The sequence below is a fragment of the Phaenicophaeus curvirostris genome, unplaced genomic scaffold, assembly GCF_032191515.1.
Source record: "Phaenicophaeus curvirostris isolate KB17595 unplaced genomic scaffold, BPBGC_Pcur_1.0 scaffold_75, whole genome shotgun sequence".
NCBI lineage: Eukaryota > Metazoa > Chordata > Aves > Cuculiformes > Cuculidae > Phaenicophaeus > Phaenicophaeus curvirostris.
The window spans coordinates 648736-672281 of record NW_027206697.1 but is presented as its reverse complement, the minus strand read 5'-3'; the positions used below and the strand labels follow the sequence as shown (position 1 = coordinate 672281).

The window sequence follows — 23546 nt, the reverse complement described above, 5'->3', positions numbered from 1 at the left end:
GCGCCGCGCCGGCCGGGTGCAGGCACTGCGAGGAGGAGCCGCAGCCGGCGCCGCATGCGGGGAGCTGGGGGGGGGGGGGGGCGCTCGGTTTGGGGCTCAGGCCACGCTCAGCGGCGACGCCGACCACCCGCGCAGCTCGGGGCGCTCGCCGCAGCCCCCGGGGAGCGCGTAGCGGCGCCCGAAGCCGGAGGAGGAGTAGGAGGAGGAGGAGAAGGTGACGGAGAAGCCGGAGCCGGTGGCGTCGAAGCTGCCGCGGCGCGAGCCCGAGCGGGAGCCGGTGCGGGAGCCGGAGCGCGAGCCGGCGGCGGAGCCGGCGCCGCTGACGTTGTAGGGGCTGTAATAGCCCTTGCTGGACTGCGACGACGCCTCGAGCAGGCGCAGCCCCGTGCCGTCCTCGATCATGCTGCGGTCCATGGCGTCCTTGTAGGAGATCTTGAGCTTGGTCTTGGGGCAGGTGAGGTACTTGGAGTAGGTGTGCACATCGCGCAGCTTCTGGGCGGTGCGGGCGTCGATGGTGCCTTTCTGCAGCGCCTCGTCCAGGGAGACGCGGCCGGCGGCGTCGGGCTCGATCAGGCCCCCCGTCAGGTACTGCACCTCCAGGAACCGCTGCCCGGCCTCGTAGTAGAGCCAGCCCTTCTTCAGCGCCTGCGCCGCCGACATCTTCGTCTTGGTGCGCGGGTCCTCGAAGCCGTAGAAGGCCTTCTGCGCCAGGTTGATGCGATCCACCATCGTCTTGTCCACCAGCCCCCTGGCCACGGCGTCGGCCACCGAGCACCTCTCGCCGCTGCCGGGGTCGACGATGCCGCCGGTGCAGGCCTGCGCCTCCAGCAGCCGCTGCCCCGTGATGTTGTCCACCAGGTTGCGGCGCATGGCCTCGGTCACCGACACCTTCTCCAGCGTGTCGGTGTCCAGGATGCCGGCCACGGGGCCCGTCTCCTCGGCCGGGTCGCTCCACGGGGCCGGCGAGCGCAGCGGCGCGGGGCTGGCGCCGTACGAGGACGAGGAGCCGACGGAGGACGAGCGCGAGCGGAAGCCGCCCACGTTGCCGGAGAGCATGTCGGCGAACTCGGTGATGGAGAGCGTGCCCGCGCGGTACTGGTCGAGCGCCGAGCGGTCGATGAGGCCCTTGCCGATGGCGTCGTCGATGTCGTACTGGCGGCCCGAGCGGCGGTCGATGATCATGGACTTGACGACGCCGTCGGAGGACGAGGTGGTGATCTCCTCCCACTCGCACTCCTGCTCCGCCAGCTCCAGGTAGGTCTGGTGGTCGATGAGGCCCTTGCGATACGCCTCGTACACCGACATCTCCTTGCCCGTCTCCGGGTCCACGATGACCACGCGGCGCTTGCGGACGGACGACTTGGACGACGTCTTCCTCTCGCGCTTCTTCTCCTTGAGGGGCAGCAGGCGCAGCCCGGTCTGCGGGTCGGTGACGCAGCGCTCCATCAGCTGCAGGTACGTCAGGTTCTCCTCCGTGTTGGGGTCGAAGAAGCCCTTGGTGTCGTCGCTGGGGTCCAGCAGGATCTCGTTCATCTCCTCGTCGAAGAGGCCCCTCTTGTAGGCGACCTCCACGGGCAGCCGGTGGCTCTCCTCGGGGTCGATGATGCCGCCGGTGGCGATCTGCGCCTCCAGCAGCCGGATGCCGTGGTCCTTGAGGATCAGCCCCTTCTTCATGGCCTGGAAGAGGGAGATGAGCTTGCCCGAGTAGGGGTCGCGGTAGCCGGTGACGGCGCGCTCGGCCGACAGCAGCTTGTCCTTGAACTCGGGGCCCACGATGCCCATACGCACGGCCTCCTCCACCGTCAGCTTCAGCCCCTTGATGGGGTCGATGACGTAGCCCGTGGCCGCCTGCGCCTCCAGCAGCTCGAAGGCCGTGCCGGGCCGGATGATCCCCTTCTTCATGGCCTGGTAGACCGAGAGCCGCTCCTTGGTGGCGTCCACGAAGACGCCGGCGATGCAGCTGGTGCCCTCCAGGTACTTCTGGAGGTTCTGGGCGACCTCCTCGACGGAGGCGAGCCCCTCCTGCAGCCGCTGCGCCGTGGCCTCGTCCATCACCTGCGAGCGCACCAGCTCCTCCACCGTGATCTGCTTGCGCAGCCCCCGGAAGGTGAGGCGCCGCGCGTCGCCCAGCGGCAGCAGCAGGAGCCCCCCGGGCTCGTCGCGGCGGCAGCGCCGCAGGAGCTGCGCGTAGCTCAGCTTCTCCTCGCCGGACGGGTCCTGGTAGCCGCGCACCTCGCTGGGCTCGGCCAGCGCCTCGTAGGTGTCCCGGCTGAGGAGGCCGCGCTGCAGGGCCACCTCCAGCGGCACGTGGAAGCCGAGGCGCGGGTCCACCACGCCGCCCGTGGCCAGCTGCGCGTCCAGCAGCTTGAGGGCCTCCTCGGCGGGGACCAGCTCCTTCTTCATGGCCTGGAAGACGGAGATCTTCTGCTCGCTGTAGGGGTCCCGGTAGCCCGTCACGGCCCTCTCGGCCGAGAGGAGGCGGTCGTGCAGCTCGGGGCCCACCACCCCCTTCCTCACCGCCTCGTCCACCGTCAGCATCTCGTTCTTGGCGGGGTCGACGATGAAGCCGGTGGCCGCCTGCGCCTCCAGCAGCGAGCGCGCCGCCTCGGCGCTCAGCAAGCCCTTCTTCAGCGCCTGGTAGAGGCTCAGCTTCTGCTTGGACGCCGGGAGGTAGACGCCGGCCACGCAGCCCGAGCCGTAGAGGTGCTTCCAGACCGACTCCACCTCCAGGAGCTCGCGGAAGGTCTTGGAGCCCGCCTTGAGCTGGTTGTAGACGTCCAGCGAGATGATCTTGGCCTCGTAGAGGTCCTCGGCCGTGATGCGGCGCCGCACGTAGTCGTAGGAGGCGAGGTTCTGCTGCCGGATGATCTCGGTCTTCTCGATGATCTCGACGATGATGATGATGAGCCGCTCCTTGGAGACGCGCCCCTCCTGGAACTCGCGCAGCAGCCGCGCGCGCTCCTCCTCGGGCAGCAGGTCCGACTGCATGATCTCCCACAGCGACATGGAGGAGCCGGCGCGGCTGCCCGCGGGGATGTCCACCCGCGTCTCCTCGAACGCCTTGCGCGTCTCCTCCTCCGTGTACACCCGGGTGGTCTCGGTCACGGCCGGCGCCCTCTCCTCGCGCAGCGGCAGCAGGTAGAGGCCGGTCTCGGGGTCCTCCACGCAGCGCTGCAGCAGCCGCGCGTAGCTCAGCTTCTCCTGCGTGTTGGGGTCCACGAAGCCCTCGGCGCCGGCGTCGGAAAGCGTCCGCTTGGTCTCCTCGTCCAGGTAGCCGCGCTCGTAGGCGGCGGCGGCGGGGAGGCGGTGGCTGCGGACGGGGTCCACGACGCCGCCGGTGGCGAGCTGCGCCTGCAGCAGGCGGGCGCCCTGCTCCCGCCCCACCAGCCCCTTCCGCATCGCCTGGAAGAGCGAGATGGTGTCCCCGGAGTACGGGTCCTTGTAGCCCGTCACGGCCTTCTCGGCCGACAGCAGCTTCTCGTGCAGCTCGGGCCCCACCACGCCGGCCTTCACCGCCTCGTGGACGTGCAGCCTGCGGTTCTTCACCGCGTCCATCAGGAACCCGGTGGCCGCCTGGGCTTCCAGGAGGCTGAGGGCGACGCCGGGGCTGAGCAGCTCCCTCTTCATGGCCTCGTAGAGGTTCAGCTTCTCCTTGGAGGCCTCCACGTAGACGCCAGCCACGCAGTCGGTGCCGTGGAGGAAGCTCCTCACGGCGGGCGTCTCAGAAAGCTCCTTCACCGACTTCTTGCCCTCCTTGAGCTGCTCGTACTGGTCGCGGGTGAGGACGCCCGACTGCAGCAGCGCGCTGGCCGGGACCGGCGCCCGCAGCCCGCTGAAGCTCAGCCGCTCCTGCCTCTTGCTCTCGGCCTCCTCCACGATGGTGATGACGATCTTGATGACCTTCTCGATGGTCACCTTGCCGCTCTTGTACTGCCGCAGGAGCTCGCGCCGCTGCTCCTCCGTGAAGTACTCGGAGTGGATCAGCTCCCAGACGCTCACGGTGCGGCCCTTCCAGCCGCCCGCCGGCACCTCCACGGTGGCCTCGCCGAACCGCTCCTGGGCCTGCGCGTCGCTGTAAACCTCCTCCTGCTGCGCCCGCACGGCCTCGTCCGACAGGGGCAGCAGCCGCAGCCCGGTCCGCGCGTCGCGGCGGCACGTCTGCTGCAGCTGCGCGTAGCCCAGGTGCCGGCGGCCGTTGGGGCAGTAGAAGGCTCCGGCGCCTTCCCGAGGCGCCGCCAGCGCCGCCGCCGTCGGCGGGTCCAGGTAGCCGCGGCGGTAGGCGACGTCGAGCGGGAGGCGGTGGCTGCGGACGGGGTCGACGATGCCGCCGGCGGCCAGCTGCGCGCCCAGCAGGCGGAGGGCGGCGTCGCCGGGGAGGAGCCCCTTGCGCAGCGCCTGGAAGAGCGAAACCGTCTGCCCCGTGTAGGGGTCCTTGTAGCCCGTCACCGCCCGCTCCGCCGACAGCAGCTTCTCGTGCAGCTCCGGCCCCACCAGCTCGGCCTTCACCGCCTCGTCCACCGACAGGAGCCGGTTGCGCACGGGGTCGACGATGAAGCCGGTGGCCGCCTGCGCCTCCAGCAGGGCCACGGCCACCTCCGGCCGCAGCAGGTTCCTCTTCAGGGCCTGGTAGAAGGAGAGCATCTCGCCGCTCGCCTCCAGCTGGACGCCGGCGATGCAGTCGGCGCCCCCCAGGTACGGCCGCACCGAGTCCATGGCGGCCACGTCCTTCACCGTCGTCTCGCCCTGCTGCAGCTGCTCGTAGAGGTCGCGGTCGAGGACCTCGCTCTCCAGCAGCTCGGCGGCCGGCACGGGCGCCCGCAGCCCCTCGAAGCAGAGCTGCCGCTTCCTCTCGCCCTCCTCCACCACCGTGATGACGATCTTGATGATCTTCTCCACCGTGATCTTGCCGCTGCGGTACTGCTGCAGCAGGTCGCGCCGCTGCGCCTCCGTGAAGTGCTCCGAGTTGATGATCTCCCAGATGGTCACCGTCTTCCCTTGGAACGTGCCCAACGGCGCCATCACCGTCGCCTTCTTGAAGACGTCCTTGGCCTCCTGGTCGGTGTAGAGCAGCTCGCGGGCCTCGGCCGCCTGGTCGCTGAGCGGCAGCAGGCGCAGCCCCGTCTGCGGGTCGGGGACGCAGCGCTGCAGCAGCTGCAGGTAGGTGAGGTTCTCCTGCGTGTTGGGGTCGAAGAAGCCCTTGGTGTCGTCGCTGGGGTCCGCGAGCACCCGGCTCATCTCCTCGTCCAGGTAGCCGCGCCGGTAGGCGGCTTCCACGGGGAGACGGTGGCTGTGGACGGGGTCGATGATGCCGCCGGTGGCGATCTGCGCCTCCAGGAGGCGGACGCCGTGCTCCCTGACGATGAGCTCCTTCTGCATGGCCTGGAAGAGCGAGATGCGCTCGCCGGTGTAGGGGTCGGTGTAGCCGGTGACGGCGCGCTCGGCCGACAGCAGCTTGTGGTGCAGCTCGGGCCCCACCAGCCCCTCCCGCACGGCCTCGGTCACCGAGAGCCGCGTGTCGCGCACGGGGTCGATGATGAAGCCGGTGGCCGCCTGCGCCTCCAGGAGGGCGAGCGCCGTGCCGGGGCTGAGCAGCCGCCGCTTCAGGGCCTCGTAGACGCTCAGCTTCTGCCCCGAGGGCTGCAGCAGGAGCCCCGCGACGCCGCTCTCGCCCCGCAGGAAGCGCCGCACCTCGTCGCGCTGCGCCAGCTCGCCGACGCTCACCGCGCCCTCGGCCAGCGCCTCCAGGCTCTCCTTGCCCAGGACGCCGGCGGCCGCCAGCGTCTCCGCCGACACCTTCTGCCGGATCCCCTCGAAGGAGAACTCGGCCTCACCGTTGGCCGCCTCCAACCCGTCCAGCGCGTCGCGGCCGTTGGGCAGCGCCGGGGCCTCCGCGGGCACCTCGTCCGTCTGGATCATGATCTCGCGGGTCTGCGCCAGGGCCGCTTTGTACTCGTCCTGCATCTGCTGCAGCCGCTCGCGCAGCTTCTGGTTCTCCTCGGCCAGCAGCTTCTCCTGCTGCTGCCGCTGCGCCTCCAGCTGCCGCAGCTCGTCCTGCTGGCGCCGCACGTTCTCCTCCGCCTCGTGCTGCTGCCTGCGGGCCTCGTCCAGCCGGGCCTGCAGCTCCCGCCTCTCGCGCTCCATCTCCTGCTGCTGCCGCTCCTGCTCCGCCTGCAGCTCCCGCGCCTTGGCCACCTCGGCCTGGAACAGCTTCTCCAGCTTGGCCTTCTCCTCCTCGATGAACTTCTCCTTCTGCAGCAGGGCGTCCTTCTCCGTCAGGAAGCTCTGCTGCAGCTGCTCCGTCTCCTGCCGCAGCTGCGCCTGCTGCGCCTCCTGCATCTGCGGGGGGAGAGAGGAGAGCGCGGTGAGAGGGGGCCGGGGGGGCGGCGCCGCGGCCTCGGGGAGCCACAAGCAGCGCGGGGGATGCGGCAGCGGGAAGGGACGCGGCACGGCTGCAGGGCGGCACCTCCCGCGCACCCAGAGACAGAGAGGGACAAGCGCCACGGGGACACGAAGGCGCCGCGACGCATCCCCGCGGGCTACAGCCCCGGACACGCCGTGACGGATGCTGCGGCGCGAGGCGCGGCGGCGACTCAGCCCGCCGGGTGCAGCTGCGGCGCAGCCCCCCGCCTCCCCGCGGCCCCGTACCTCCTCCTGCTTCTGCTGCAGCAGCGCCGCCTCCCGCTTGAGCTTCTCCTTCTCCCGCTCCAGGTCGGCGATGGCTCGCCGCAGCTTCTCGGCGTCACGGTCGCTCTGGTGCCGCTGCAGCTCCAGGGTCTGCACCAGCGTCATCTTCTCCTGCGTGGCCAGCTCGGTCTCGTGCAGCCGCCCGCCGATCTCCTCCGCCTGCTTCTTGAAGCGCTTGGCCTCGTCCTCGGCCGCCGCCTGCGCCGCGCTCAGCTCGGCCACGCGCAGCTTGAGGCGCTCGGCCTCGGCCGTGATCTCCAGCTGCCGCCGCCGCTCGGCCTCCAGCGTCTTCTGGAAGCCCTCGGTCTCCTCGGCCAAGCGCTGCTGCATCTGCTCCTTGTCCTCCTGCAGCCGCTTGGCCTGCTCCTGCGCCAGCTCCTTCTGCTTCTGCAGCAGCTCGGCCTCGGCGCGCAGCCGCGTCGCCTCCTGCACCGCCTGCATCTTCTCCTTCAGCATCTTCTCGGCCAGCGCCCGCTGCTGCGCCAGGTCGTCCTCGGCCAGCTGCCGCAGCCGCGCGGCCTCCTGCGCCTCCACGCCGAGCCGCGCCACCTCCTCGGCCACCTGCCGCATCTTCTCGGCCTCCTCGGCCAGCAGCTTGCGCGTGTTGTCCTTGTCCTTGAGCAGCAGCGCCTTGTTCTCCTCCTCGATGCGGCCCTTGAGCCGGGCCAGCTCCTCCAGCTGCACGCGCACCCGCAGCAGCTCCTCCTCGGCCTGCGCCCGCTGCCGCGCCGCCTCGCCCGCCTCCTCCTTCAGCCGCTGCAGCTCCTCGTCCAGGATGCGCTTCTGGTGGTCGGTCTCGTCCAGCCGCAGCTTCACCTTGGCCAGCTCCTGCTCCACCTGCGCCTTCTGCCGCAGCGTCTGCTCCGCGAACTTCTTGTGCTTCTCCATCTCGGCGTCGGCCGCCTGCTTCTGCCGCAGCGCCGCCTGCTCCGCCTGCGCCCGCCGCGCCGCCTCCAGCTCGGCCTCCTTGCGCAGCTTCTCGGCGTCCTCCTGCGCCCGCGCCTTGGCCGCCGCCTCCTCCTCGGCGCGCAGCTTCAGCTGCTCGGCCTCCTCCACCCGCTGCCGCGACAGCGCCGCGTCGCGCTCGGCGTCGCCGCGGGCCAGCTCGGCGTCCTCGGCGGCGCGCCGGGCGGCCTCAGCCTCCTCGCGCAGCCGCTCCAGCAGCCCGCGCTCCTGCTCCCGCGTCTGCCGCAGCTCCCGCTCCTTCTGCCGCGCCGCCTCCGCGTGCGCCTTCTCCTCGGCCGCGATGCGCTTCTGCGCCGCCTCCCGCGCCACCTGCACCTGCCGCTCGGCCTCGCGCTCCGCCAGCTCCTTCTGCGCCCGCGCCTCCTCCGCCGCCGCCTTCAGCCGCTCCACCTCGTCCAGCGCCGCCCGACGCTGCCGCGCCGCCTCCTCCTCGGCCGCCAGGATGGCGCGCAGCTGCTCCTCGGCCTCGCGCCGCCGCGCCTCCTCCTGCAGCGCCTGCGCCCGCTGCCGCTCAGCCTCGCGCTCGGCCTGCAGGCGGCTGCGCTGCGCCTCCTCGGCCTCGGCGCGCAGGCGGCCCAGCTCGCGCTCCAGCTCGCCCTTGCCGGCCGACGCCTTCTCGAAGCCGGCCTTGAGCCCGCGGATCTCCTCCTCCACGGCGCGGCGCTGCCGCAGCGTGTCCTCCACCAGCGCCCGCTGCCGCTCCAGCTCGCTCTCGGACGAGCGCTTCAGCTGCGCGATCTTCTCCTCGATGTCCTGCTTGTGCTGCGCCGCCTGCTCCTCCAGCAGCCGCCGCTGGAAGGCCTCGTCCTCCGCCAGCCGCCGCAGCCGCTCGTTCTCCGCCTCCTTCTCCTTCAGCGCGATCTCCGCCTCGGCCTTCAGCCGCGACGCCTCGTTGACGGCCGCCAGCTTCTCCTTGAGGATGCGCTCGGCCTCGGCGCGCTGCCGCCCGGCCTCGTCCTCGGCCGCCTGCCGCTGCCGCTTGGCCTCCTCGGCCTGCGCCCGCAGCCGCGCCGCCTCCTCCGCCAGCGCCCGCAGCTTCTCGGCCTCGGCCTCCAGCCGCTGCTTGGACTTCTCGCTGCAGCTGCGCGACTCCTCCTCGGCGCGCGCCTTGCCGGCCAGCAGCGCCTCGATCTCGGCGCGCAGCGCGGCCACCTCCTCCTCCAGCTGCCGGCGGCGCCGCTCGGCCTCGCCGGCCTCGGCCTTGAGGCGGCCCTGCTCCTCCTCCAGCAGCAGCCGCTGCTGCTCCCCGTTCTCCACCTCGGCCTTCAGGCGGATCAGCTCCTGCTCGGCCGCCAGCTTCTGCCGCGCCGCCGCCTCGGCCGCCTCCCGCTGCGCCTCCAGCTCGCGCTCGGCCTCCTCCTTCTGCCGCAGCGCCGCCTCCTCGGCCTTGGCGCGGCGCCGGGCCTCGCGCTCCGCGTCCTCCTTCTGCTTCTCGGCCTCCTCCTGCGCCAGCGCCTTGTGGTGCGCCACCTCCTCCGCCTGCAGCCGCAGCCGCAGCGCCTCGTTAGCCTTCTGCCGCCAGCGCTCCAGCTCCTTCTCGGCCTCCTCGCGCGCCCGCTCGGCCTCGCGCTGCAGCCCCTGCAGCCGCCCGGCCTCCTCCTGCAGCTGCGCCACCGCCACGTGCTCCTGCTGCAGCGACTCCTCCAGCCGCGCCGCCTTCTCGGCCAGCGAGAGCCGCTTGCTCTGCAGCTCAGCCTCGGCGCTGCGCTGCGCCGCCTCCCGCGCCACCTGCAGCTGCCGCTCCTTCTCGGCCTCCGCCTGCCGCATGCGCCGCTCGGCCTCCTCCGCCTGCAGCCGCAGCGCCTCCAGCTCGCCCAGCGCCTTCTGCTTCTCGCGCGCCGCCTCCCGCTCCGCCTGCACCTTGCGCCGCAGCTCCTCCTCCGCCTCCCGCTTCTTCTGGCTCTCGTCCTTCACCTGCCGGCGCAGGCGCTCGGCCTCCTCCTGCGCCTGCCGCTTCTGCCGCTCGGCGTCCTCGGCGCGCGCCCGCAGCTCCTGCAGCTCGGCCTCGGCGCCCGCGCGCTGCCGCTCCGTGCTCTGCAGCTGCAGCCGCACCAGCCGGATCTCCTCCTCCACCTTCTTGCGGTTCTGCTCGGCCGCCTCCGCCTGCTTGGCCTTGGCCTCCACCTGCCGCTCCGAGCTCTGCCGCAGCTGCTGCAGCTCCTGCTCGATCTGCAGCTTCTGCTGCTCCGCGTCCACCGCCACCACCTGGCGCCGGGCGGCCTCCTCGCGCATGCGGCGCTGCAGCTCCCGCGCCTCCTCCTCCGCCTGCGCCTTGGCCCGCGCGTGCGCCTCGGCCAGCTGCCGCTGCGCCTCCAGCTGCGCCTCCACCTCCGCCAGGCGCCGCCGCTCCGCCGCCTTCAGCTCCTCCGCCGCCTTCTGGAGAGGGAACAGGGTGCGGGGGGGACAGGGGAGAGACACAATCACCCACGCGGCCGGCGGCGCCGCAGCCGGAACGCCTCCGGGCCCCTGCGCCGGCGCTGCATGCGGCGAGGCGGCTGCCCGGGTGACCAGAGGGGCGGCGCAGGCAGGTTGCAGCCGCGGCCGCGCGTGCACGGAGAGACACCGCGGCTCGAGGGAAACGGAGACCGAGGTGCCACGGCGCAACCAGGGGCAGCGGGTGCGGAGACAGGCAACCGTGCAGCTTCCCGCACCACAAGGACGACGCAGATCGCAACCCGCGCGCCGCATTCCTGCTCCGTGCAACCATGCCGCTCGCCAACACGGTTCATGCACGCCGCCGCCACCGCGAGCAGAGCAGGAGCGCGTTCTGGGTGCAGGTAGCACGCATGCAGCGAGCTGGAGGCTCCCCCCGTAGGGTCACAGTCCCTCGTGCAGCAGGGCTGGGCCCCCTCGCATCGCACAGCCGGGAACCCCTCGTACCGCAGGGCTGCGGCCCCGCGTGCGGCGCCGCATGGGGCGGGGAGGGATGCAACGAGCAGAGGGAGGGATGCAGCGAACGGGAGGGATGCGGCGAGCAGGAGGGCTGCACGGGAGGCCCGAAGGTGACACGCAGGGAGCTGCAGGGCTGGGGCCGCTCACACCACGTGGCTGCATCCCCGCATGCGGCACCGCACGGGGTGGGAGGGACGCAGCGAGCAGAGGGAGGGATGCGGCGAGCAGCAGGGGCATGCGGGAGGCTGCAGGGCGACATGCAGGGAGCTGCAGGGCCGGGACCGCTCCCACCGCGCGGCTGCATCCCCGCATGCGGCGCCGCAAGGAGCCGGACGCCGAGGGTGAGCGGAGCGGGGGCTGCAGGTCGCAGCAGGGGCGTGCGGGCGGTTGCAGGAGGACGACGTGGGGCGAGGCAGGAGATGCACCGGGGAATGCGCGCGGCGAGTACCTGCTGCGGGGCTGCCAGTGTCACCGTGGCCTTTTACAAACCTGCGCGAGCTCCCCCTGCGCCGCAACCGGCCCCGCGGCCAAGCGCAGGCGGAAACCGAGAGGGAGAGAGGTGAGCGCAGCCCCCCGGCAGCACGGCACGCGGCGCCGCGCCTCTGGGAAGCGCCTCCCGCCACCAGCTGCGGCAGCGCCCGGCCGCGGCGGCTGCGGTTGCGGCAGCGCAGGGTTAGAGGCGTCGGGGGCAGCGTTAGCCGCAGGAGCCGCCGCGCGGCCGCGGGGAGGCAGGCGGGGGGATGCAGCCGCAGGCACCGCATGCCGCCCCGCGCCGCCGCCGCAGCTTTACCTCCTCGTCCTCCAGGCGCCGCAGCGTCTCGCTGACGAACTTGATGTACTGGCTGGTGAGCGTGGTCAGCTCGCTGTAGCGCGTCCGCACGTCCACGTACTGCAGGAGACGAGGCCGCTCAGCGCGCGGCGGCGCAGCCCCGGGGCCCCCGGGAGGCCACGCGGCGTCCCCGCTGCAGCCCTGCGCGTCGCAGCCCCCACTCCCCCCCCTCACCTCCTGGATGACGCTGTCGGACGCCGACTGCACCTTCGGCTTCTTGGCCGGCGACGCCACCGGCTCCACCTGCGCCTTGAAGCTCACCAGCTGCAGCTCGTAGTCCTGCGGGGGCGGCGACCAGGTCCCGGCTGCAGCTCACTCTGCATGCCCAGCTGCATCCCAGCCTCCACCCCAGCTGCATCCTGCCCTGCATTCCCAGCTGCATCCGACCCTGCGTTCTCAGCCACATCCCTGTCTGCATTCCTGGTTCCATCCCACCCTGCATGCCCAGATGCACCCAACTCTGCACTCCCAGCCACATCCCACCCTGCATTCCCAGCTGCATCCCAGCCTCCACCCCAGCTGCATCCTGCCCTGCATTCCCAGCTGCATCTGACCCTGCGTTCTCAGCCACATCCCACCCTGCATTCCTGGTTGCATCCCACCCTGCATTCTCAGCCACATCCCACCCTGCATTCCTGGTTCCATCCCATCCTGCATGCCCAGCTGCATCGCAGCCTCCACCCCAGCTGCATCCTGCCCTGCATTCCCAGTTGCATCCCACCCTGCATTCCTGGTTCCATCCCACCCTGCATTCCCAGTTGCATCCCACCCTGTGTTCTCAGCCACATCCCTGCCTGCATTCCTGGTTCCATCCCACCCTGCATTCCCAGCTGCATCCGACTCTGCATTCCCAGCTGCATCCTGCCCTGCATTCCCAGCCGCATCCCACCCTGCATTCCCAGTTGCATCCCACCCTGCATTCCCAGCCGCATCCCACCCTGCATTCCTGGTTCCATCCCACCCTGCATTCCCAGCTGCATCCGACTCTGCATTCCCAGCCACATCCCACTCTGCATTCCTGGTTGCATCTGACTCTGCATTCCCAGCCGCATCACACCCTGCATTCTCAGCCACATCCCAGCCTCCATTCCTGGTTCCAGCCGACCTTGCATTCCCAGCTGCATCCGACTCTGCATTCCCAGCTGCATGCTGCCCTGCATTCTCAGTCATGTCTGACCCTGCATTCCTAGCCACATCCCAGCCTCCACCCCAGCTGCATCCTGTCCTGCACTCCCAGCTGCATCCCACCCTGCATTGCTGGTCACATCCGACTCTGCATTCCCAGCCACATCCCAGTCTGCATTCCCAGCTGCACCCTGCCCTGCATTCCTGCTTCCATCCCGCCCTGCACCCCCAGCCGCACCCCGGCACGCAGCGGGCGCCGCGTTCGCACCTTGATGGCGTCGATGTACTGCTTGGCGTAGCGCTGGCACTCATCCACCGCATCCTTGTGCCGCTCGCACTCCGACAGCAGCTCCTGCGGGCGAGCGCGTCCACGTCAGCGCCAGCCCCACGCCCCCCATATCGCATGCACCTCGCACCCCGTGCGCCCCACACCCCCCGTGCACCGCACGCTGCATGCACCACGCACGCCTCATGCACCACACGCTGCATGCACCTCAACCCCATGCACCCCACATGCTCCGTGCACCCCAAAGATCCCATGCACCGCATGCCCCCCACCCCCCATGCACCAGGCTCCCCATGCACCCCACATGCACCCCACGGAAGCAGCAGCCCCACGCGTGCCCTGCGACCCCCGCAGCAAGGACCACCCGCGTGCCATGCACCCCACGCACGATCCCCCGGGCCCCGACCTTCTCCTGCAGCAGCTGCTCCCGCGCAGTCTTGCAGTCGGTGACGGGCACGGCCTGGATCTTCTCCTGGCGCTGCCGCGCGTCCTGGATCCAGAGGCGCAGCGCGTCGCAGCTCTCGCGGTAGTAGCGCAGCTGCCGGCCCAGCTGCTGCAGGTCGCGCTGCCGCAGCTCGGCCTGCGCCAGGACGGCTCCCCAGCGCTCCTGCAGCTGCTGCACCCGCTCCCGGTACCGCTCCAGGTCCACGTCGCGCTCACCGTGGCCGCGAACCATCCGCTCGTTCACCTCCTCGGCTTTGCCCAGGTCGCTCCCCAGCGTCTGGAAGAAGGGCTGGTGGCTCTCGGCCTGCGAGCGCAGGCGCTGCGGGGACAGCGGAGTCACCAGGTTGGAAAGGACCCACCGGATCATCCGCTCCAACCATCCCCATCAACCACTAAACCACGTCCTTGAGCACCTCGTCCACCCATCTCGTCACAGAATCAGAGAATCACCAGGTTGGGAAAGACCCATCGGATCATCGAGTCCAACCATCCCCATCAACCACTAAACCAGAGAATCACCAGGTTCGAAGAGACCTCTTGGATCATGAAGTCCAACCATCCCCATCTGTCACTAAACCATCTCCTTGAGCACCTCGTGTAGAATCAGAGAATCACCAGGTTGGGAAAGACCCATCGGATCATCGAGTCCAACCATTCCCATCAATCACTAACCCATGTCCCTCAGCACCTTGTCCACCCGTCCCTTAAACCCCTCCAGGGAAGGGGACTCAACCCCCTCCCTGGGCAGCCTCTGCCAGGGACCAATGACGCTTTCCGTGAAAAATTTCTTCCTGATGTCCAGCCTGAACCTCCCCTGGTGGAGCTTGAGGCCATTCCCTCTCGTCCTGTCCCCTGTCCCTTGGGAGAAGAGCCCAGCTCCCTCCTCTCCACAACCTCCTTTCAGGGAGTTGTAGAGAGCAACGAGGTCTCCCCTCAGCCTCCTCTTCTCCAGGATGAACACCCCCAGCTCTCTCAGCTGCTCCTCTTGTTCTCCAGCCCCCTCCCCAGCTTCGTTGCTCTTCTCTGGACTCGCTCCAGAGCCTCAACATCCTTGTGGTGAGGGCCCAGAACTGACCCCAGGATTCGAGGAGCGGTCTCACCAGGGCCGAGTCCAGAGGGAGAAGAACCTCCCTGGCCCTGCTGGCCACGCCGTGTCTGCTCCAAGCCAAGATGCCCTTGGCCTTCTTGGCCCCCTGGGCCCCTGCTGGCTCCTGTTCAACCAACACCCCCAGGTCCCTCTCCTCCAGGCACTTTCCAGCCAGACTTCTCCTAGTCTGGAGCTGCTCAGGGTTGTTGTGCCCCAAGGGCAGGACCCGGCGTTTGGCCTCGTTAACCCTCATCCCATTGGTCTCAGCCCATGGATCCAACCACTTCAGATCCCTCTGGAGAACCTCAAAACCCTCCAGCAGATCCAGCTTCCACCCAGCTTAGTGTCATCCCCAAACTTGCTCAGGGCGCCCTCGATGCCTTCATCCAGGTCATTGATGAAGACACAGAGCAGGACTGGAGCCACCAAGCCCTGGGGACACCACTTGTCACTGGCCTCCAGCTGGAGTTAACTCCATTTCCCACCACTCTGGACCCTCCACCCAGCCAGTTTTCCAGCCAGGAGCGTGTCTGGGCTCAGCGCCGGCTGCGGGGCACACGACCCGCCCGGCGTCGGTGCCGCCGTTACCTTCAGCTCGGCCTGGGTGGCCTCCAGCTCGGCGAGGTCGGCCGGCACGGTCTGCACGTCCTTCAGCTGGTCCTCGTACTGCCGCAGCAGCTCCTCGGCGCCCTGCGTGCTGCGGATCACCAGGTTGATGGTCTTCAACCTGCCGAGACACAACGGGGGACGCGGCTGCAGCCGGAGCCAGCACCAGGTTGGAGAAGACCTCGTGGAGAACCCTGGTTCTCCAGACCCTTCCCAGCTCCAGCCCCTCCGGGTCTTTCATCGGATCATCAAATCATAGAATCACTAGGTTGGAGAAGACCTCTTGGAGCATCGAGTCCAACCATTCCAGCCACTAAACCACATCCCTCAGCACCTCATCAAAATGTCTTCTGAACCTCTCCAGCGACGGAGGCTCCAGCACCGCCCTGGGAGCCTCGGCCAGTGCCCAGTGGCCCTTTCGGTGAAGAACTTCTACCTGATGTCCAGCCTGACCCTCCCCTGGTGGAGCTTGAGGCCATTCCCTCTCGTCCTGTCCCCTATCCCTTGGGAGAAGAGCCCAGCTCCCTCCTCTCCACAACCTCCTCTCAGGGAGTTGTAGATGGTGATGAGGTTCTCAGCCTCCTCTTCTCCAGGCTAAACACCCCCAGGTTCCTCACATGCTCCTCACAACCCTGGTTCTCCAGCCCCTTCTCCACCTCCAGCCCCTCAACATCCTTCTTGTGGTGAGGGGCCCAAAACCAAACCCAGAATTCAAGGTTTGGTCTCACCAGCGTTGAGAACAGAGGGAGAAGAACCTCCCTGGCCCCGCTGGCCACGCCGTTCCTGATCCAAGCCAAGATGCCCTTGGCCTTTTTGGCCACCTGGCTCCTGTTCAACCAACCCCCCAGGTCCTTCTCCTCCAGGCAGCCCCTCCCCAAGCCTGGAGCTGCATGGGATCATCTTGCACCCCAAGTGCAGGACCCAACACTTGGCCTGGCTGAACCTCGTCCCGTTGCCTTCAGCCCGTGGATCCAGATCCCTCTGGAGACCCTCCCGACCCTCCAGCAGATCCACACCTCCTCCCAGCTCGGTGTCATCCCAGAACCTCCTAAGGGTCCTCTCAACGCCTTCATCCAGCTCACGGATGAAGATCTAGACCCAGCCCTGGGGACACCACCTGGGTTTCCAGCTGGAGTTAACTGCGTTGACCACAACTCTTTGGACCCGGCCACCCAACCACTTTCCCACCCAGAAATTCGGGATGCGGCGCCGCAGCCGCCCAGCGTGGCCACAACCCCCGCCCCAAGGGGACCAAGGAGCTGGTGGGACGCTCACTTCTCCAGGTAGATGGTGGAGAGGCTGTAGACCTGGTCCATCTTGCGCAGGGTGACCTCCAGCTCCGAGCGCAGGACGGGAGCCGAGGCCGCCGGCTCGGGCTGCGCCAGCGCCTGCTCTGTCTGCACACTGACCTCGGACAGGTTCTTCTTGATGTCCTCCAGCTCCAGGTGGATTTGCTGCAGCGAGAGGATGGGCCCTCAAACCGTGGAACATCAGGACCAGCTTCCATCCCACCAGCCAGGATGATCCAATTCTCATGGAACACCAAGACCAGCCCCGTCCCACCAGCCAGGACCTTCCCAGTCCCCATGGAACATCAAGACCAGCTCAAATTCCACCAGCCAGGACCTTCCCCTGGAGCTCCAGGCCCAGCAGGTACCTGCTGCTCCGTGATGCGCTGGGCGCACTCCTTGAGCGGCTCCTTGTCCAGGGGCAGGCGGATCTTGTGGATGGTGCGAGTCTCGCAGCTCTCCAGCTGCAGCCGGATGTCCTTCAGCTGCGAGATGTAGCTCTTGCACAGGGACTCATCCTGCTCTCCTGCGGGGACACGGGAACGTCTCACCACGGCTGCACCAGCCCTGGTGCCTTCCAACCCAAACCATCTCATGGTTCCATGATTCTAACTTGGTGTCAACCAGAACCCCCAGATCCCATCCCTGGAGATGTTCAAGGCCAGGTTGGGTGGAGCTTGGAGCCCCTGATCCAGTGGGAGGTATCCCTGCTCATGGATCTGGATGGGCTTTGAAGACCCTTCCATCCCATCCCACCCCATCCCATCCCATCCCATCCCATCCCACCCCATCCCATCCCATCCCATCCCATCCCATCCCATCCCATCATCTCCACCTCCACCTCCACCTCCATCTCCATCATCTCCAGCTCTTCTACTCCATCCCATCCCATCCCAAACCCTTCCATCCTATCCCATCCCATCCCATTCTCTCCATCTCTGCCTCCATCTCCATCATCTCCAGCTCTTCCATCCCATCCCAACCCAACCCATCCATCCAATCCCATCATCTCCACCTCCATCTCCATCATCTCCAGCTCTTCTACCCCATCCCATCCCATTCCTTCCCATCCCATCATCTCCACCTCCATCTCCATCATCTCCAGCTCTTCTATCCCATCCCATCCCATCCCATCCCATCCCATCCCATCCCATCCCATCCCATCCCATCCCATCCCATCATCTCCACCTCCACCTCCATCATCTCCAGCTCTTCCATCCCATGCCAACCCAACCCATGCCAACCCAACCCACACCAACCCATCCCAACTCATCCCAACCTAACCCATCCATCCCATCCCATCCCATCATCTCCACCTCCACCTCCATCATCTCCAGCTCTTCTACCCCATCCCATCATCTCCACCTCCACTTCCATCTCCATCATCTCCAGCTCTTCCATCCCATTCCAACTCAACCCAACCCATACCAACCCATCCATCCCATCCCATCATCTCCACCTCCACCTCCACCCCCATCATCTCCATCTCTTCTACCCCACCCCACCCCACCCACCCCGGTGTCCGTACCCTTCTGGTGGCCGCTGAGGAGCTCCTGGAACCGCTGGGCGCAGGCGGCGTGGTCGCGCTGGGCGCGCAGGCGCTGCTCGGGCTGTGCCGCGGGGGCGTCCTGGCTGAGGCGCAGGAACTCCTGGTAGTGACGCTCCAGGCTGCCCACCACCTGCCGGCACTCGGACAGCGGCACCGTGCGCAGCTGCGGACGCAGGGTCAGGCGCGTCCGCCCCCGCGGCCCCCACGGCCCCCGCGGGAAACGTGGGGTGGGGGGAACTGGGGGACGGGGAGTCTGGACAGGGATCTACGGGGTTGGATCTGTGGGGTGGGATCTACGGGATGAGATCTATGGGGCAGGATCTATGGGGTAGGATCAATGGGATGGGATCTATGGGACAGGATCTACGGGGTTGGATCTGTGGAGTGAGATCTATGGGATGAGATCTATGGGACGGGATGTATGGGGCAGGATCGATGGGGCAGGATCCATGGGGCGGGATCTACAGGGTTGGATCTGTGGGGTGGGATCTATGGGATGAGATCTATGGGGCGGGATCTACGGGGTTGGATCTGTGGGGTGGGATCTGTGCGGTGGGATCTGTGGGGCAGGATCCATGGGGCAGGATCCCTGGGGCGGGATCTATGGGATGAGATCTATGGGACGAGATGCATGGGGCAGGATCCATGGGGCAGGATCCATGGGGCAGGATCTACGGGGCTGGATCTGTGGGGTGGGATCTATGGGATGAGATCTATGGGGCGGGATGTATGGGGTGGGATCTGTGGGTCAGGATCTATGGGATGGGATCTGTGGGCTGGGATCTGTGGGGCAGGATCGATGGAGCAGGATATATAGGATGGGATCTATGGGGCAGGATCTGTGGGGTGGGATCCGTGGGGTGGGGTATGATCAATAGGACGGGATCTATGGGGCAGGATCTACGGGGTTGGATCTGTGGGGTGGAATCTATAGGATGAGATCTATGGGATGGGATCTATGGGGCAGGATCCATGGGGCAGGATCTGTGGGGCAGGATCTGTGGGGCAGGATCTATGGGGCAGGATCTATGGGGTGGGATCCATGGGGCAGGATCTATGGGGCAGGATCCGTGGGGCGGGACTGACCGTGAGGGGGGTCCAGGCCTGGACCTGCTGCACGTGGCGCTGCAGGAGCTGCCAGGAGAGGAGGCAGCGCAGGTCGAGCTGCAGCTCCTGCAGCAGCTTCAGCAGCCGCTCGTGCGTCTCCTCCAGCCTGCGGGGACAACGAGGGATCCATGGGGAGGGGGCCGGGGGGAGAAGAGGGAGCCAGGGGGAGAGGAGGGATCCATGGGGAGAGGGATCCACTGGGGAGATGATCGATCCATTGGGAGATGAGGGATCCATGGGGAGACGATGGGTCCATGGGGAGAGGATCCGTGGGGAGATGATGGGTCCATGGGGAGATGATGGATCCATGGGGAGAGGATCCGTGGGGAGATGATGGGTCCATGGGGAGATGATGGATACAGGGGGAGAGGGATCCATTGGGAGATGAGGGATCCATGGGGAGAGGATCCATGGGGAGATGATGGGTCCATTGGGAGATGAGGGATCCATGGGGAGATGATGGGTCCATGGGGAGATGATGGATCCATGGGGAGAGGATCCGTGGGGAGATGATGGGTCCATGGGGAGATGATGGATCCATGGGGAGAGGATCCGTGGGGAGATGATGGGTCCATGGGGAGATGATGGATACAGGGGGAGAGGGATCCATTGGGAGATGAGGGATCCATGGGGAGAGGATCCATGGGGAGATGATGGGTCCATTGGGAGATGAGGGATCCATGGGGAGATGATGGGTCCATGGGGAGATGATGGATCCATGGGGAGAGGATCCGTGGGGAGATGATGGGTCCATGGGGAGATGATGGATCCATGGGGAGAGGATCCGTGGGGAGATGATGGGTCCATGGGGAGATGATGGATACAGGGGGAGAGGGATCCATTGGGAGATGAGGGATCCATGGGGAGAGGATCCATGGGGAGATGATGGGTCCATTGGGAGATGAGGGATCCATGGGGAGATGATGGGTCCATGGGGAGATGATGGATCCATGGGGAGAGGATCCGTGGGGAGATGATGGGTCCATGGGGAGATGATGGATCCATGGGGAGAGGATCCGTGGGGAGATGATGGGTCCATGGGGAGATGATGGATACAGGGGGAGAGGGATCCATTGGGAGATGAGGGATCCATGGGGAGAGGATCCATGGGGAGATGATGGGTCCATTGGGAGATGAGGGATCCATGGGGAGATGATGGGTCCATGGGGAGAAGAAGGATCCGTGGGGAGATGAGGGATCCATGGGGAGAGGGATCCATTGGGAGATGGATCCATGGTGAGAAGAGGGATCCATGGGGAGAGGATCCGTGGGGAGATGATGGGTCCATGGGGAGATGGATCCATGGGGAGAAGAGGGATCCATGGGGAGATGATGGGTCCATGGGGAGATGGATCCATAGGGAGAAGAGGGATCCATGGGGAGAGGAATTCATTGGGAGAGGATCCATGGGGAGAGGATGGGTCCATGGGGAGATGGATCCATAGGAAGATGGATCATGGGGAGAGGATCCATGGGGAGAGGATGGGTCCATGGGGAGATGGATCCCTAGGGAGGTGGATCATGGGGAGATAGATCACAGGGAGAAGATCCATGGGGAGAGGATGGATCCATGGGGAGATGGATCCACGGGGAGATGGATCATGGGGAGAAGATCCATGGGGAGGGGATGGGTCCATGGGGAGATGGATCCACGGGAAGATGGATCATGGGGAGAAGATCCATGGGGAGGGGATGGGTCCATGGGGAGATGGATCCCCAGGGAGGTGGGTCATGGGGAGAAGACGGATCCCCGGGAGCCGGGGGTCCCACGTACCCGTGTGCGGCGCGGGCGGCCTCGGGGTTGGGGGGCGGCAGCGCGAAGCAGACGGAGGGGACGGAGGCCTCGGCGCCGCTCGGGCCGCGCACGCGCCAGCGGGGGGGCTGCCCGGGGGCCACCAGCGCCCAGCGCTCCCCTCGCTGCACCCACACCTGCCGGACACCCCGAAGCGTCACCGTGGCCCCCCATGTCCCCCTGTCCCCCATGTCCCCCCATCCCCATGTCCCCCCATGTCCCCCCATGTACCCTGTCCCCATATCCCCCCCATCCCCCCATGTCCCCCCCAACCCTCTATGTCCCCATGTCCCCCAATGTCCCCCCATGTCCCCCTGTCCCCCCCATGTCCCCCTGTCCCCCCATGTCCCCCCATGTCCCTATATCCCCCAATGTCCCCCCATGTCCCCCTGTCCCCCCATGTCCCCCCATCCCCATATACCCCACTGTCCCCCCATGTACCCCCATGTCCCCCTGTCCTCCCATGTCCCCCTGTATCCCCCTGTCCCCCATGTCCCCACCATCCCCATGTCCCCCTGTCCCCCGTCCCCATGTCCCCCCCATCCCCATGTCCCCCTATGTCCCCCTGTCCCCTCATCCCCATATCCCCCCCCGTCCCCCCATGTACCCCTGTCCCCCCATGTCCCCCGTCCTCCCATGTCCCCCTGTCCCCCCATGTCCCCCTGTCCCCACCATGTCCCCCTGTCCCCCCATCCCCATATCCCCCCCCGTCCCACCATGTCCCCCTGTCCCCCATGTCCCCCCCATCCCCATGTTCCCCTGTCCCCCATGTCCCCCCATTTCCCCATGTCCCCCCCACATCCCCTCTCCCCCATGTCCCCCTGTCCCCCCATGTCCCCCCCATCCCCATGTCCCCATGTCCCCCCATGTCCCCCGTCCTCCCATGTCCCCCCATGTCCCCCTGTCCCCCCATGTCCCCCCCATCCCCATGTCCCCCCATGTTCCCTATGTCCCCCTGTCCCCTCCATCCCCATGTCCCCCCATCCCCATGTCCCCCCACGTCCCCCCGTCACCCCCATCACCCCATGTCCCCCATGTCCCCCTGTCCCCCCATCCCCCTATCCCCCCCATGCCCCCCCCACATCCCCTCTCCCCCCGTCCCCCCATCCCCACCCTGTCCCCCTGTCCCCCCCTGTCCTCATGTCCCCCTGTCCCCCCTGTCCCCCCCGTCCCCCCCGTCCCCACCTCTCCCTGCCGGTACTCGCAGAGGGCGAGCAGGGGGGGCTGCCCCTGGGGGGGGGTCTCGGGGCAGCGCGGCCGCAGCTGCACGATGGTCTGTGCGCGGCGCGACAGCCCCCCCAGCGTCCCCCCAAAATCCTGCAGCTGCTCCTTCACCTCCTGCGGGGAGGGAGGGGTTAATGGGGGGGGGCACCCCCCTAATTGGGGAGGGGGCACCTCTAATTGGGGGGGGGGGATTCCTTAATGGGGGGGGGGCACCCCTAATATTGAGGGGGGGGCAGGATGGGGGAGGCACCTCTAATTGGGGGGGATGAATGGGGGGGGGCACCTCTAATTGGGGGGATCCCTAATTGGGGGGGACCCCTAAGTGAGCGGATGAATGGGGGGGGCACCCCTAATTGGGGCAGGGGGCACCCCGAATTGGGGGGGGCACCATAATAGGGGGGAGGACCCCTAACTGGGGGGGCACCCCTAATGGGGGAGGTAAAATGGGAGGGGGGCACCTCTAATTGGGGGGGGGGCACCTCTAATTGGGGTGAGGATCCCTAATTGAGGGGGGGACCCCTAATTAGGGGGGAGTAGAATGGGAGTGGGGCACCCGTAATTGGGGGGGGCACCCCTAGTTGGGGAGGGGGGACCTCTAATTGGGGAGGGGGGTCTGGAGGTCTCGGGGGGGTCTGGGGGTCCCACATTTGGGGGGTCAGGGCATCTCAAGGGGGGTCTGGGGGCCTCAGGGGGACCAGAGGGAGTTGGGGGGGGTCTTGGGGTGTCAAAGGGGATCTTGGGGTCCTGGGGGGGGTCTGGGGGTCCCACATCTGGAGAGTCTGGGGGTCTCAAGGTGGGGTCTGGGGGTCTCAGGGGGATCTGGGGGTGTCATGGGGGTGTGGGAGTGTCAATGGGGGGTCTGGGGGTATCAAGGGGGGATCTGGAGGTCTCGGGGGCGTCTGGGGTCCCACATTCAGGGGGTTCTAGGGGTGTCAAGGGGGGTCTGGGGATCCCAAAGGAGATCTTGGGGGGCTCCTCGGGGTGTCTGGGGGTATCAGGGGGCTTTGGGGGTGTTGGGGGGGTTTTGGGGGGCCCCTGGGGGGAGGTTCAGCTCATGTCACAGTCGCGCAGCAGGGCTGGGGGTCCTGCATTTTGGGGGGGGGTCTGGGGGCTTTTGGGGGGCTCTTTGGGGTCTCAGGGGGGTTTTGGGGTGCTCCTCACGTCGCAGTCGCGCAGCAGGGCTGGGGGTCCTGCAGTTGGGGGGGGTCTGGGGGTCTTGGGGGGCTCTCTGGGGTCTGGGGGGGGTCAGGGTGTTTCGGGGTTGTCTCGGGGTGGTTCTGGGGTGCCCCTCACATCACAGTCGCGCAGCAGGGCTGGGGGTCCTGCATTTTGGGGGGGGGGTCTGGGGGCTTTTGGGGGGCTCTTTCGGGTCTCGGGGGGGTCAGGGTGTTTCGGGGGTGTCTCGGGGGGGTTTTGGGGTGTCCCTCACGTCGCAGTCGCGCAGCAGGGCTGGGGGTCCTGCATTTTGGGGGGGGGGTCTGGGGGCTTTTGGGGTGCTCTTTGGGGTCTCAGGGGGTCAGGGTGTTTTGGGGGTGTCTCGGGGGGTTTCGGGGTGCCCCTCACGTCGCAGTCGCGCAGCAGGGCTGGGGGTCCTGCAGTTGGGGGGGGTCTGGGGCTTTTGGGGGGCTCTCTGGGGTCTGGGGGGGGTCAGGGTGTTTCGGGGTTG

The 23546-nt window shown here is 67.6% G+C and overlaps 1 protein-coding gene across 11 annotated transcripts in view; it reads right to left on the bottom strand.

Moving 5' to 3' along the window:
• Positions 1-13: 13 nt before the first annotated feature.
• Positions 14-23546, bottom strand: part of PLEC (plectin) — an 84911-nt gene continuing 61378 nt past the window's right edge. For 5 of the 11 annotated variants that reach the window (XM_069882055.1, XM_069882050.1, XM_069882052.1 and 2 more), the window contains 13 exons: positions 21842-21994; positions 20639-20793; positions 18844-18970; positions 17737-17920; positions 16577-16734; positions 16195-16373; positions 14902-15040; positions 13189-13545; positions 12765-12848; positions 11546-11650; positions 11333-11431; positions 6646-10026; positions 17-6336 (listed from right to left, as the gene is read on the bottom strand). In XM_069882055.1, coding sequence (XP_069738156.1) covers positions 97-6336; positions 6646-10026; positions 11333-11431; positions 11546-11650; positions 12765-12848; positions 13189-13545; positions 14902-15040; positions 16195-16373; positions 16577-16734; positions 17737-17920; positions 18844-18970; positions 20639-20793; positions 21842-21994 — 11361 coding nt within the window. In that variant the 3' untranslated portion in view covers positions 17-96. Of the gene's footprint in view, positions 6337-6645; positions 10027-11332; positions 11432-11545; positions 11651-12764; positions 12849-13188; positions 13546-14901; positions 15041-16194; positions 16374-16576; positions 16735-17736; positions 17921-18843; positions 18971-20638; positions 20794-21841; positions 21995-23546 lie in introns of all 11 variants that reach the window. The other 6 variants (XM_069882045.1, XM_069882047.1, XM_069882046.1 and 3 more) reach the window with 3 other exon arrangements.